At 40.0% G+C, this 16,175-nt stretch overlaps 1 protein-coding gene across 1 annotated transcript in view; it reads left to right on the plus strand.

Annotated features, from left to right (window-relative positions):
- The first annotated feature begins 991 nt into the window (after positions 1 to 991).
- The window catches only part of LOC124723081 (paired mesoderm homeobox protein 2-like), a 507,093-nt gene continuing 491,909 nt past the window's right edge, over positions 992 to 16,175 (plus strand). Inside the window, exon 1 of the mRNA XM_047248258.1 lies at positions 992 to 1,396. Within this exon, the coding sequence (XP_047104214.1) occupies positions 1,267 to 1,396 (130 nt within the window). The 5' untranslated portion in view covers positions 992 to 1,266. The remainder of the gene's footprint in view (positions 1,397 to 16,175) is intronic.

The raw sequence follows: 16,175 nt of genomic DNA on the forward strand, positions 1-16,175 counted from the left end.
TGTGTGCACGTAAAATAGTTAGGAGCATAAATTAGGTAGCAAAGTATACAACGATTCACGTACCATCAGTTATCAGAAGCCATGGTACCGTACCTTGAAATGTTTTGATGTGGTTACATTGCGAATAAATGGCTGTATGCTCAAGAAAGTTATATGCAGGCAGTGGAGTAAATGCCATCATAATCGTTTCGATCGTTTTTTTGTTTGGTAATTACATCTACATACTAACACAGCGACCAGTTCCCAAAATCAGATTTGATTTGCTCTTTTTTTTTTCTCTAGTGTTCCTCGGTTAGTCTTTTGTCAATAACTTTCTTCTACAGATCACAAATTAAATAGTTTTATTATCTTTGAGGAGTAGTATGAACGGTTTTTTTACAGCTTTGTGACTTTCCCTGCTATGTACACAAACCCCTTAGTGGACCACACTACACACTCGTACAACAATACGATATGTACACGAAGGACATACCAGAGAAAAATCGACTGTCATACCTGCAACGGTGCTCTAAGGCTACGTACAAGAACTACGGTTGACTGCGAAAATACTCTATTGAAAGTAAAAGTAACCGAATTTTCGAAACGTCATTGTTCTGATACAGCATCACCACTCACCCCGTTTCGGCGTCTGACGCCCGACGGCATACCTCACCGTACCTAAGCTGTGCCTGCAACAGAAGTGTTGAAGCGCCTCTTTACGTCGAGCAATAAGCAGATCCACTCCGCAGGTGAATTATCTAGCAATTTATTACAACTCCATTTGATGCGCTGATTAGAAAATATGCCTATAGGCGTGTTCTATGGTTCAGCGTGTCTGTCGCGGAAAGGAGGGATGAGAGAAAAGGGGAGAGAGGGGCGGTTGATACTGTTTTTGTGGCGAGGAGCACGTGTTTGGGAAGGGGGGCGGAGCCTAGGCGCCCAAAAGAGTGGGGGAGGATATCACCGTCGCAACTCCTACTCGTATCCCTTACAACCGCTTCGGTCGCCTGCCTCTTCGGTGCATCGGACCAGCTCGCTACATTTCAGTAATTTGACGAATCACTTGTCGCCACTGACAACACTGCATAAATCGTTCGCGTATTACCACATCTCTCACAGACATTCGTCCGTTTGTGGTTTGGCATTTAGTCTTCGAGAAGGAAGGCTGATTAGTTCGAACTCGTATGACAGTTCGTTTCTTTCGCAACCGACAGCCTCGAAAACTTTTTTTGTAATTTCTAAACCGTGAGCTATGCCGCAGTAAGTCGTAAAATACGCAGAGGCGAGATGATGAGCTACAGTGGAATGTTGTTGCAAGATGCGGCATCATCAGCGACCGACAACGCGAGACGATTTTCCGTGAGCAATTTGCTAGCGCTGGAGTGCGACAAACGAAGAAACGAACCCACCAATACAGGTAAGATAATACCTTAAATTTACAGAGTGTCAAATTAATTAGCTAGCGGCTTTTTCCCGTGAACGACATTCCAACGCCTGGTATCATCTTAGTAGTACTGCAAGTAAATTACAACAGACGTACATTGTGCAGGCACCAGCAGAGAAAAAAAATTGACACGTATATGCACCTCAACGATTTTCTATTTCTTGAAATTACATTTGTCAACTCATATTCGTAAAATAGAGTTAATCATTATCGTTAACTGTTAAGAAAAGGAGCAATGAAGTCAATTTTCAGAACATCCCATTAGAAAACGATTAAGCCTACAACAGCCTAGTGAATATTCGTTTTAGAAATATGTTAATGGCTGATAAGCGCTTTGGTTACTTTCCGCATTGAGTACACGTAGCAAGTAACATATTCTGGCAACTGAAAGAAACTCCTTCCTGGCATTGTATTTTAACTCAAACCATCTAATGTAAATTAAGCAACAACGTGCATGTATTTTCATATATTTATGTATTGTATTATTTTACAGCGCGTAAATATATAAATGGTACGCGCAAAGCTATAACATAATGATTAACAAGTATCGAGCTTTTTAAAAAAAGAGAAGAAAATAAATAATTTTTATGGTTACAACAGCGTCCTAAAGTTAACATTTTACCACACTGAATGAAATCAAACATCCCTGTATTTTGTTTTCACTACTGTTCAGTTTCCATAGTTAACCGGTCTTCAAATGAATGCTTAAGTGCAGCCCATCAGAATAGCTGAGCGTGTTTCAACGTGGAAGAACTCATCAAAGGCACTAGTGTAAACGCAGGAGGTTGTTCATGTCAAATTGTATTTTGTGGCCTCCTGGCAAGACATTGAATCGCAAATCATCAACACTCCGCACAAGTTTTCACACATTAATGTGCCAATTCGTTGGTCGATAACCAAGCAAGCTACACTTATTTTTCCTGTTACGCATTCATAGCATTTACTGTCGTATATAAACCTGAAAATTCTGTTTCAGTGATAGTAAAAATGTTGTGGTATGTGTAACTTTTGAATATGAAACTTCGGTAAAGGATAATCAGGCATAGTATGTAAGGTCAGGAATTTTCCTGCATATTTACATGTTATTTATGATTAACGAAATAATTTTTTGAGCAGTTTTCGCATTGTTGAATGACACTGCAAGGTAAGAAAGGATGTCTCTCTCTCTCTCTCTCTCTCTCTCTCTCTCTGCCTTTCCTCTGTCTGTAAACAACCAGGCGATTTTGTCGACGTAATTGCAAGCATTTTTCCAGCACGTCAGCTCTTAGACTCGCGATAGCACGAAGGTGCCTTCTGTGAGGGACTATCTTAGTTGTAAGGAAATAGTTTTATTATGGGGGAACATAATTGGTGGCAATCACGTGCGACACGCTTGTCGCAGACAACAGGGCGATGTGTAACAGATTTCCACAGTAAATTCTATCCGCCCAAGTTGAAACACTTTGCAGTTTCCTCTATACCAAGTATTAGACTCTGAAAGTGTTTCAGTCGTTTTTCACTGCGTCGTATTCGTCGTGTATTTGACTGCTTCATAAATGTCAGCGACGAATGAGTTACAAGCATCAAATAAGTACTAAAACTAGAATGTGCTTGTCAACAGTACGTTTCAGCCTATTTTCAGGACCAGGACAGATCTTTGGATTTTATCAACGATTTGCGGCAGAAAGTCAGTGTCAAAGAACCTTAGCTAAATTTTGAATTTATGGCTTGTTTAAAACAAGTTTATATTCATTCCCACTTAAGATTTAATAGAAGCAGTCGTCTCGCACCACTTTAAATATTATGTGTAGTTCAAGAGCACCCAAATCACTTTTTCGCATCTTACCATTAGCTATTGGCACGCCGTTATCATTATTCAGTAACAGAGTCATCTGACAAAAAATAATATTACTACAAATCGTTGGTGCAGACACAATGAGTGCGTCAGATACGCATATTATAATTGAAATCCATTGGAGCAATACATACCGTTTCAGTTCTTCTGGAGCATTAGCATGCATTATATTTCCATGGGCTCATTTTGATGAAAGTTGCTCTTTAAAATCATTATAGGTCTTCATCCAATTAGCATTCGTCACTCAATAATTTCTTCAGAATATTTCGTAAACTAAATATCGTGTTAGCAATAATCATCAGGACTAAGCCTTTCGTATTTAACCCCACGTGTAACAATGGGCGCAGTTGTGATTAATCTCCTGTTATCATTTCAGGAACCGCATGAATAAATCGTAGTTTGTGCATCAGTGATCTCGTTTTCTTAGGTTTCTCCGAACTTACGGTGAGATGATATATCACGACGACACGACGATCTGCTTGCTGTTCATTTCCGTTTTCAAACCTGTCTTCTGAAAGGGTGTTCTATATCTAGTGACCGAGCCACGTACAGTAAGTGATAGGTCAAATCAAAAAGAAACAAACATAATTGTTCTGGCGTTACGTGGTTAAGGTATAAATGAGAAGTGAATGAATAACGCGGAAGAAGAGCCTTTAAATATGAAACACAGATAATTGCTATTGTTGACTCTGACAGAGGTGGTGAATGTTGAAAAAATAACTCACACTTCAGATGTATTTTCGCTTTGACGTGTGCCGTAGAGGTTTCCTCTAAAGAAATTCCCTTTCGCTTATCAGTGTCTGTTCTCTTGGCAATATATCGTTCTTGGTGAACCAACACGTACTACTGTAATTACTTTAATGTTTATGTTTGCTAGAGCGTGATTTATTTATTCTTTTCTCATCATGGTCATGGCTTCATTTTTGCGCCGAGATTGGTACTGTGGTGTTATGGCACTGGACTCTTGTTCTTACCATTTAATCTTACATTAAGCAAAAACCGCTAAAATTCATGCATACTGCCAACAGTGAATTAGATGTAGTACTTTCTTCCCTTCCTTCGCCCTGTGCCATAATTACACTAGCCGCTTTCGGCTGATGTGCAGTTTATTGGGAATTCCGACAATAATGCATCTACAATTTTTTTCAGGTGGACATAGTTTCGTCTGTAAGTTTACTTCTCAGGTGACGCTGAATCTTAAATTTCCAGATTTTTAGGGACAACGATCTTTTATTGAGCTAATGTGTCAGGCAGATTATATTAGTTGCTTCAAATGTCAATACAGTCACTTCATCAATTTTTCATTGTGACTTTATGTAGAATTAATCTGTTAAGTATCTACATACATACTTCATGACCTGCACTAAATTCGACGGAGAATTCTAATTGCGTGTCCTTAGCTGATGATGTATTTATTTTATACATAGCTGTACTGCAGCTACACAAAGTTTTTATTTTGTTTTATTATATTTCATTTTCTTCGCGGCTAGTTTACGAATCACAGCCCCATTTTCAGGCGTTCCTATGTAAAATTAATTCGTAACGAGTGGGACCCATTACAAAGATATTCGCTAAATATTACACTCTGTAATGTGTCGATAGCACCGCTTCCCATATTGCCCCGTACCTGTACTTGATCTTAAGCGAAGAAATAAGCTAAACGCCGCGATTTTCATAGCTGCGTGAAATAAATAATCAAAGAGAAGTCCTTCTCTGGAAAAACGAATATTGATTTTTGTATTTATTCACATGGTGCGGTTTATATTTATTATTCCTTCAGCACATTTTCACTGCCTTCGGACGGATGATACCTGTTTCATTCCCGTGACGAATAAAAGTCGTTTCCTTACAGATTACATAGTTATTTCTAGCTCATACCATATTTTGCTTTTTGTAGGGATTAATCTTCTGTAGTTTAGTACGTAAGTTAATGGCAGCATAATGCTGTTATAATATAATACAAAATTTGTATCTTTATAATGAAAGGCTCATCCGTAATGTATTATTTTTATATAGGCGCTCTTCAGATAGGGCCGGAATCCCGTAATTATCGTCAAATAAATAAAATAAATAGTTTGAAACTGAAACAGGTAACCAGGAAACCACACAAATAGATCATATGGACGCTGTAGACAGAAGAAGAAGAAATTAAAACCTAACGTTCTGTCGACAGTGTCGTCATTAAAGTCGGGCTGTACAAAGGAGCATAGGAAGAACTTCCTACTCATTTTCTACTTACTATTACAACCACCTAACTACTATTTTCCTCTACATATGTTTTGTAACACGTTTATTACATTTTATCTACGTTCACCTTCAAACATTAAAATGTGAATTGTTACGCACTCTTAAGAGTTCGTAAAATATAGTTGAGCGACACCGTAAGATTCATTTTTAAACTTTCATTCTCGACTTGACATATTTTGTGAGTTGAAAGATATGTACTATCATGCTCAAATGTATCCAAATGACCGTTATTGCCGGCCGCTGTGGTCGAGCGGTTATAGGCGCATCAGTCCGAAGCACGAGGCTACTACGGTCGCAGGTTCGAATCTTGCCTCGGGTATGGATGTGTGTGATGTCCTCATGTTAGGTAGGTTTACATAGTTCTAAGTCTAGGGGACTGATGACCTCAGATGTTAAGTCCCATAGTGCTTAGAGCCATTTCGACCGTAATTACGTTCTACCTTCTTTGCATCTAGGCAACATAACGTAGCTTTCGTGCAAGTCTTCTAATCCCTTCGTGGTACAATCGTTTGACTATATAAAACGGATTAACACTCACAATTCTGTTACACAAATCACTCTGTAATTCTCAGTCAAAACTAAATACTTTTGTGAATAAGTTTTTCTTAAAGATAATCTAGATTCCAAAAGATTTATGGCAATAAAAGTATTTTTGCTGTCCAAGAGGATTTCCAACAGCCGACCTACTGTCATTCGCATGACATGTGATTTTACATATACTGATTAATTAACGAGACAGTTACAGAACCGCGATTAAGCGGCAAGCGCTATGGGAACTTCACACTTACAGCGTATCATTAGTAATTTCACTGTACTCCTGATGACGCTTGGATCCACGTGCACTTCGAAAGTCACGTACCACCCTCGTTATCTATCACGATTTGTGACTAAATATCTATGGTATTCAAGAGGAGTAGCTTGTGCACATGCTTGAACTTTAAATTAGATGTCGAACCTTCTTGTTCTGGATCTGGATTCAAACCTAGCACCTATAGTCAATGCTAACTAAGCAAAGCTGTGGTGCCTGTCGGATACTCGACCGTGACACCAATCGTCATTGCCGACTAGGCATGTAGAGTCGTGAAATATCGAAGCTTTCATCAACAACAGTTAGCAAGTTTGAGCTTGAAAATAAATGACGATAAAATACATTGTGCTCCACCATTATTCGAACCAATCACCTATCGCAGTTGTTTTCTAGCCACGATCAGACGTTGAATAGCGACAGTTTTTCGCCAGTAACGAGATGTTCGCATATTTGAATAGAAACGGCGCTACGAAATGTTCACTGCTGACTGTGCGTGTAATCCGGCACTCATAGTCACGAACATATGTTACTATCGAATTCTTCTTCACCAGTAGCTAGGACTAGCATGTCTGACTTGAACAAGACGATGGAAAGTTCTGCGCTGACAGAGTCAAATCCGACAAATATTGTCTTTGTTGACTCAACACGAAGAGACGTTAACTATTGATTTTTTTCGGCCGGTAGCTAGGAGTGTCGTGTGTGGACTTCAAATGATGTGATGAGAAGTTTCAACTTAAAGGGATGTGATAAAAAGGTGATTTTCTGGATAGTACTTGAAGCCGGCACCTATCGTTATTGTTGACAAAGTACGAAGAATTGGACTTGGTACCTCCATCGCTAAACAGCATGTCAAGCAACAAGCTTCCACCTGCGAACTCTACCAACGGCCACGTTTTTAGCTTCCTCCGAGTTTGCGTCCATGGAAATCAAAATTATTTTTCACCAGTAGTTTGGAGTGCACTTGGTAGAGTTTGAAGTTAAATAACGACTACTTTTGTGCCAGATCAGTAATCGAAACCAGATTCCTGACTTTAGTGGAGACATAGAGAAGTTTCTAACCTTGAGTGAAACAACGAAATTATGGAACTTAACGTGTCAACAGGGTCAAACCCCGAATCAAATCCCAGTCCAGAACCAAAATTTCCAACGTCTCAAATTCAGATAAAATAAGAAATAAGTGTCATGTGAGCTTACGTAACGATTGGTTCATTAAATAAAATATATTTCTAGCTTAAGAAAGCTAAGTGGTGATAGCGTTCTTTTTGCCTTGACATTCACGTCTATCATGGCTTAGCCTAAACTGACCTTGCCCTCGTCGGTTTGATGTGGATTCCGAACCACAATCCAAACCGACCTTTTTCATTTGATGATGGAGGTCTGCTAGTGTCTGTTAAAAATGGATGTTTAAGCAGGTATCGAACATATACTTTGCACACACCAAACTTGTATTAATCAACAAGAGCACTAAAACCACCACCTGGCAAGCTCGTCATTGTCTTTTAGCGGGAGATGTGACACGCTGTATGAGACTTCTGACTCCTGACTCCTTGGAGGTGGATTCCAGCCTGCTCAACACATTTGTTTCTTTGTTCTGTTGTAATCCTTTTCGACCAGATCGTCTTTCACTTACTAAAAAATCTGAAAGGAGGCCAACACGAAGAGATATCACACAAAAAAGTTATAAAACGTGAAAAAGTGTAACAGTTTATAATTATGGTTCCAGGTTGTGAGTTTTTAATTGTTGAAAGTTGAATAGTGCACGAGGCTGGTAAATAAAAATTATTTTGACTCTGGTAGACTTCCATATTTTTTGCAAAACCTACAATTAATTAACGCATACTTTCAACATTTTCAGTACCTCCAAAAGCCCCACAATTTAATCATATTTTGCATCGTGTTGAAATAATCACCGAAAGCAGCTTATAACGCAGTTTCAACCGCTCATCTCTTATGGTTAATTGGTGACACTAGCTTCAATACTTCGACTGCAGGCCACGTAAACCTTGCCGTTTCTTAGAATGGTTGCTTTTTAATACTTTTTTATTAAGAAGAGTAGCCAATATTTAACTGTGATTACAGCTATTATGACATCCTGAAATTTTTTTCTTCTGGAGGACATATTTCCAGCTTCTTTGAATATATGTTTTTTCCATATATTTTAATGAATTGTAGGTCTTACAAAAAAAAGTTTACCAGAGTAAAAATAATTTTTCTTTACCAGTCTTGTACAATATTATACTTTCAACAATTAAAAACTCACAGCTTGAAACCATACTTATAAATTGTTACAGTTTGTTTCGCATTTTATAACTTCTTTGTGTGATATCCCTTCCTCTTTGTCTCCTTTCGGTATTGTTACTGCTGACATTTCATTTCATGGTTCTGTATTAGCACAATCACTGACCTCATTTTCTGAACCTACAACAAATAACAAAAACTCTTTCCTGGTACAGAAAATGAAGAAACATCGAAAAAAGCACAAACAGTAATTACAGCATACGTTTTACTAAATGAAAACGAAAAGTACTCACTTGACGTTTGACGTAGTTGTTCTTGCACAGAGACAGTATCATCATCTGACTCATCGGTAACGTCATTCTCGTTGTCACCGTCAACAAATTCTTTCTTAGTTAGCCCAAAACTTTGTCGACCTAAGAAAACGTGAAGCCATGTCTTTCGTTTCTTTACGTACTGAACGAACAGCTTCCGTTGCTATAGGCTGCTTTACAAACTCCATCTCCATCACAACATAATGAAAACAGATCGCACCAGTAGAAATACGTGATTTCGTATATAAAAGCGAGAGAAATCTTACCGGTCTAATGACGGGAACAGTAATCTACCGAAATTTTCGCGTCCCGTCTGTTAACGGGATTGGCAGTGAAGAGATTAAAAGGAGCTTAAAATTAGACACGGTGCCCGGTGAAGAAACACTGGCTCTCTGTTCACTGATTAATTATCAGCGTGTTTCTAACGCAGAAATTATGTTTAGAGGGAGGGGTCTAAAGACGCTTCTTGCCGTTATACCTCCAATTCGAAACCGTTTGAAAATTATCACTGTTTCCACAAATTTTTGAGTTTGAGAATTGCCACTACATAGTACACTGAAGAGCCAATGAAACTGGTACACCTGCCTAATATCGGGTATGGCGCACGCGAGCACGCAGAAGTGCAGTAACATGACGTGGCGTGGATTCAAATAATGTCTAAAGTAGTGCTGGAGGGAATTGACATCATTAATCTTGCAGGGCTGTCCATAAATCCGTAAGAGTACGAGGGGGTGGAGATCTCTTCTGAACAGCACGTTGCAAGGCATCCCAGATATGCTGAATAATGTTCATGTCTGGGGAGTTTGGTAGCCAGCGGAAGTGTTTAAACTCAGAAGAATGTTTCTCGAGCCACTCTGTAGCAATTCTGGACGTGTGGGGTGTCACATTGTCCTGCTAGAATTGCCCAAGTTCGTCGGAATGCACAATGGACATGAGTGGATGCAAGTGATCAGACGGGATGCTTACGTACGTGTCACCTGTCAGAGTCTTATCTATCCCTCCAACTGCACACGCCACATGCCATTACAGAGCCTCTACCAGCTTGAACAATCCCCTGCTGACATGCAAGGTCCATTGATTGAAGAAGTTGTCTCCATATCCGTACACGTCCATCCGCTCGATACAATTTGAAACGAGACACGTCCGACCAGGCAACATGTTTCCAGTCATCAACAGTCCAATGTCGGTGTTGACGGGTCCAGGCGAGGCGTAAAGCTTTGTGTCGTGCAGTCATCAAGAGTATTCGATTGGGCCTTCGGCTCCGAGAGCCCATACCGATGATATTTCGTTGAATGGTTCGTACGCTGACACTGGTTGATGGCCCAGCATCGAAAACTTCAGCAATTTGCGGAAGAGTTGCACTTCTGTCACGTTGAACGATTCTCTTCAGTCGTCGTTGATCCCGTTCTTGTAGGATATTTTTCCGGCTGCGGCGATGTCGGAGATTTGATGTGTTACCGGAATCCTGATGTTCACGAAACACTCGTGAAATGGTCGTGAGGGAAAATCCCCACTTCATCGCTACCTTGGAGATGCTATGTCCCACCGCTTGTGCGCCGACTATAAAATCACGTTCAAAGTCACTTAAACCTTGATAAGCTGCTATTGTAGCAGGAAACGATCTAACAACTGCGCCAGACAGTTGTCTTATATAGGCGTTGCCGACCTCAGTGCCATATCCTGCAGTTTACAGATTCCTGTATTTGAATACGCATGACTTTACCAGTTTCTTTGGCGCTTCAGTGTATGGAACTGTAAGATAATTCGGTTATCACTGTCGTTATTAGTATTATCTCTTCACTCGGTTTCTGCTACAGATGTGCTTGCAAGAAGAATTTAATTCTTTTTGAACATTTTTAGAAGCAAATAATTATTTAATTCTTTCTATGGGCAGGGATTTTTTTTCAGTGTGATATGAACATCTCGAATTATTCATCAGTTACATCAAAATTAAATTTATTTGTGAAGACAATTCCTCATATCAAAAACCGCTCTGAATTACTTCATTTATTTGAGTTTCGCAACTACACTTATAAAACCCCGAAACGTAGTAAATAGCCGGAGGACGTTAATGTCATGGTCACCATTTGCTGATAACTTATTTCAAGCAGTATAAGGAGGAATTATTGCAAAACCTGACCTCAACCATGAAATATTTCTGCTCATACTCTACTTTGCTAAACATTTGTAATTTGCCAACTAAAATAATGCCTTGAAAAACAAACTGACCAGTCAGTGCGAGTAGGACCCGCGATCTGAGGATTCTTTACGAACTTATATAGTAATAATAATAACAATAATAACAATTTCGTGTGGCGCAATTGCTGGTGCAGGTCAGTCTACTGAATGCCACTTCGGCGACCTGCGTGTCCCTAACGTAACCCAGTTATCCAGTGGGGGAAAGGAGACCCATAGGTTAACCTATTGCCGTACCAAGTAGTTCTACGAAGTCTGTACCCAAGCGGTTGGAGACGACGCGAGCTAAACGGGCCAGTGTCACTCGCGAGACAGTTACAGTACAAGCCGAGATACAGTATCATGCCGACAGTTGAAATGGCTCTGAGCACTATGGGACTTAACATCTATGGTCATCAGTCCCCTATAACTTAGAACTACTTAAACCTAACTAACCTAAGGACATCACACAACACCCAGCCATCACGAGGCAGGGAAAATCCCCGACCCCGCCGGGAATCGAACCCGGGAACCCGGGCGTGGGAAGCGAGAACGCTACCACACGACCACGAGATGCGGGCCATGCCGACAGTGTCATGGCAGTTTTAGGTGGGGTGTGTTTATAACTGTGGTTGCGTAAAACACAAGTAGAGGTCGAGCCTGAACTACCGCTGTGACTGCATCAAACCATTGCTCTGTAGCCACTACCAAACGCTTTGTGTACTTCAGTTTGCTTTGTGTTGTGGATTGCTTGTTTTTATTTATTATTTTGAAGTGGGCGAAGAGACTAATCCTCGTGCATGAAGGGTTTTCGAATGAGACTCTCATCACAACAAAAGGAATCAGCAACCCCTGTGACGATTATGTCAGTTCTCGAAACAGAGGCGGGACTTATTCCCCGCACCTCTCCTCTCCCTTGGGGAGTCCAAGTTCTCCTTTGCTTACGGTCCTGGTCGACTGCCACGGTATACTGTTCGCATAATACGGATATGTGCTATGTGGCTATAAGCTTATTTGTTTCACCCAATACTGCTCTTGTGGACGTCTAACTAATCTAATTCTTGTTCCTGTATATTAATACGCTATTTCAAACAATACTTCAGTATATAAGTTTTTATACATAAACAATATTTTAATAGAAATTATAATCTTCTAGGGCGTTTTCAAGAGTGACTTCTTGAGAAGAAATCTAATAACATGAAGCCAAAAGGGATACCGTCAACAAAAAAATTTAGGGGAAGACATGCTACTCTTGAGCGAATTACTAATAGGAATATACCTACAGCTCAAAAAATCGGTAGTCCTGCATGGTATGGTAGTTTCGAAACCAGTGCGGTAGGTGTAACTCCACTTTACACTGTTTTCATTACCACTTCGCTTCGCTTCGCACTTTTTGTTTTATGCAGACCTTACATATCCTTGTTGAGTGTTTTCTTTTAGGCGTCGAGTCGACATGTTTTGGGAGAAGGGCCCAATATTGCGCTTGGAGTCGAAGAGGTTTTTCACCTAGTGAAGGTTGTGCACTGTTTTCGTAGTCCGTTAACTGGATATTTTTGGAAGTTATCTCAGCTATATTTATTCGCTAATCAACATGTTTCCTTTCTTTTACCGTGTATTGTTTTATGCGTAATGTACGTATTGATGAAAGCCATACCTGACATATAAAAAAAATAACGTTTTCGGTATTCTCTGAGGACTTTGTCTCATGTTTGGGAAATAAGCCGACATCCGATCGTAACGACCAATTCCAGACATTCACTTAACGTATTCGAGGATGCTTTTGGGTTTTTTCTGAAGTGTTTGTTTATATGTTCAACCATCTCTGTACTTCCAGGTTTGGTTGACCTAAACGTCTCGCATGTCTTTCCATCACAGAGCAAATAAATTATTACAACTTCATCACAAATATTCTCCTTTCTTTATTTTTTTTTAAATATCTTGTGGCATACTTTACCTGTTGCTGCGTACTGGCCTGATAACATCTATGTTTTTCTGGTGTTATTTTAAAAATAATTTGGGGGAGGAGTACCAGTTGTCGATAAACAAGGTATTTCCCTTATTCATTTGGGATTTTGACAACTCCATGGGAACGTCCTCTGATGCACTATTACTCCGTCGTTTTGTTCTGGTCGGTATATATTTTGGAACCATAACAAAAACTGGTACTTTCCTCATTTAGCTTGTAAAATTTTGATCCAAATCTCGCTCTTTTCGATGGATTAAATTGTTAACATGCTGAAAGTGTAAGCTGACACTTAAATCCTGGTTAAAAATTTCTTTAAATTGCTCATTCCAAAGGATGATGACAGTTCTCATGTTTCTAAGCTGATCAGTACCGTCAGCAGTTTCATTATGGCAAAAACGTAAGAATTTCGACATTTGCTTAAATCTTTTAAAATGCATTACTTTTTTAAATAGAGTATTTCTACTATTAGTCTTTTAGTCAAATACATTTAGATATTCTGTTTTCTGACTTGAGCCATCAAAATGTGCGTAGTAGGCCTTAATTTCGTCAAAAGTTACAGGGTATCAAGTGTAGTCCTGTTTTTGTTTTCTATTAGTTGACTTGAGAAGAGATTTATTTCCGTAGCAAGTATTTCCAAAAATTTGTAATGAAACATCCTAGAAAATAGTTATAATTATCCTTTATATTCCCTTAAATGATTTGAAACAGGTGCTTTTGTTTCTCTGAATATTTTCAATTGTTTCGGTGTGTTTTCTACTTGTTGCGGAGTCCACAGTACACATATTATAGGTATTGAATTTTCCTCTTCTCTATCGTCACCTATAATTAAATGTTTTGCACGCCCTCTGTTTTGTACAGCCACCTCGCTAGCATTGGAATCTTGATCGTTACTTCCATGTAAACGTCCCTCTCTTAGCATTATGTAAGAATTTGTTAAAAGTTTTCTTCAAAAACGATAGTACAAAACCACTAGCGCGCTGGCTTGGTAATTTAGATTTAATGAATTGTGATTAATTCTCACTGCCTAATGGTGAGAAGTAAACCACGATTGTCACTGGCAAGTGCTAGCTTGACGCGCTATATTTACGTATGGTCTGACTTTCGTTCTTAAGAGTGTGACTCGTGATGTATAACTGTGGCCTGAATTTATTTCCACGAGTCTTTCTCGAGATCCTCGTGTTTGGTCTAAAATTGTTATCACGAGTCAGACTCGTCAGATTACGACAGGGGATTAACGTGTAATTCGAACCACGTGTTGTTTCTGGCGGTTCGAACGAAGACTGAAAAATACGTGAACCGACCGAGACTAGATTCCGTGACTCTTCGGTTTCCATGCACGCGCTTTAGCGCTAGGTCACCAGGCCCATCTTACCTGTAGATAATTCATCTATAAGTTTTGCTATATGAGTTTGCGAGTGTCGAAATATGTGATATACCTGGCGGTATCTTTCGATTTCATTGACTTGCAAGCTTACTTTTTGCGCACCAGAATGTGACAATAATTTCAGCTTGATACCACTGTCCGTTCCTGAGAAAAAGTAGTTTTAATAGTCGGACATACAGACAGAGAGACGGACAACAAAGCGATCCTATAAGGATTCCGGTAAAACCGGAAGCCTAAAAAATTATTTGAAGTATTTATGTTTGACATATAAGTGGTAAAATCCACAGCTGCGTTTGTAGAACCGATGAATTTGGCCGAAATACTCATAAATTGAGTGCAGTTATCTGATATAACTGAGTAGTCGAAAAAGACATTAATTACTGATAAATAATTAAAATTAAAATTTCAGCGATATCATGAATAAAATCTGTGTTCAAATTTTTCATAGCATATAGTTGGGAATGAGTACGACTTCTGTGGCGAAGGAAATGCTCTCCCCCAATTATAGCACTTCGTCTCTCTTGTCTTGTCAGAATATTCATACTTCCGTCAAGACGACACATTGCAACTCAGTGGATTTCATAAATGTCGCATTCTTGGATTTTGTCAAGATGGCTACTGTATGATTGCCATTGCCAATACTCTAGAAAACTAGAACTAAACTCCATTCGAACAGGCCTCGGAAGACCCAACGTATCGACCTACCGCCGTGTCATCCTTAGCCTATAAATGTCATTGGTTTAGGTTAGGAGAGGCATGTGGTCAGCACACCGCTCTGACCTCCGTTGTCAGTTTGCGTGACCAGAGCCACTTCTTCTCATTCAATTACCTCCTCAGTTGGCCTCACAAGGGCTGAGTGAACTCCAGTCGCCAACAGCACTAGGCAGACCCAGACGGCCACCCATCCAATTGCTTGCCAAGCCCGGCAGCGCTTAATTTCGGTGATATGACGGGAACCGGTGTTACCACTGCAGCAAGGCCGTTGGCACCCGTACACTAGGATCCGGCAAATTTACGATTCATTACTGGGTGAAGAGTATGGCGGATGAAAGCCACGTCAACCGTTGTCGTCGTTCTGGACGTCCGAGGACTACTACAGATAATGAAAACATAATTTTCTCTACCGCTGTGATGAAAACTCTTTCAGGACCAGCACAGAAATTAAGAACATCATTTACGTGCGAGAAGGTCGACCATATGTCGTTAGCTCAACGGGGAAGGAAGGTAAGGACGAAACTCGGCTGAAAGAACAACATATGGCTGTCAGGTAAACTTCGTATTGGAGTGCAGGAAGCCGCTTTTATACTGGGACAAGGTTACATTCACGGACGAGAAGGAATTTTGCACTGCCCCTAATAACTCTGCCAATGTATGTCGTTCAAGAGGAACGCATTCCATAGTAAGTGTATCCATCAGAGTCTATTTTGTGGGAGAACATCCATGATAATCTGGAGCTGGCTATCAGCACGTGGCTACCGATTATTGTGGAACCTTTACGGTTCGCTTTCTAGAGATTACTAATATCAGCTACTGGAGAACATAATGCTTCCTTCACTTCGTCTCAGATTTTCAGGAGACCGTTCCCCAGTCCACACAGCGATTGTGAAGACGCTGCATCCAAATGAACGGAGACGTTGATGTGTTGGACTAGCATCTCGAAGGTGCCGATCTCAGTACTATAGACTTATAGAGCTTTTATGCACAGATACGAAGAAAATTATTAGGAGTAGAATATCTGCGCCAATACCCGAGGTAGCGCTCACCGAAGCACGTCATGCTGCGTGATGTC

This window comes from Schistocerca piceifrons, chromosome X (assembly GCF_021461385.2).
Source record: "Schistocerca piceifrons isolate TAMUIC-IGC-003096 chromosome X, iqSchPice1.1, whole genome shotgun sequence".
NCBI lineage: Eukaryota > Metazoa > Arthropoda > Insecta > Orthoptera > Acrididae > Schistocerca > Schistocerca piceifrons.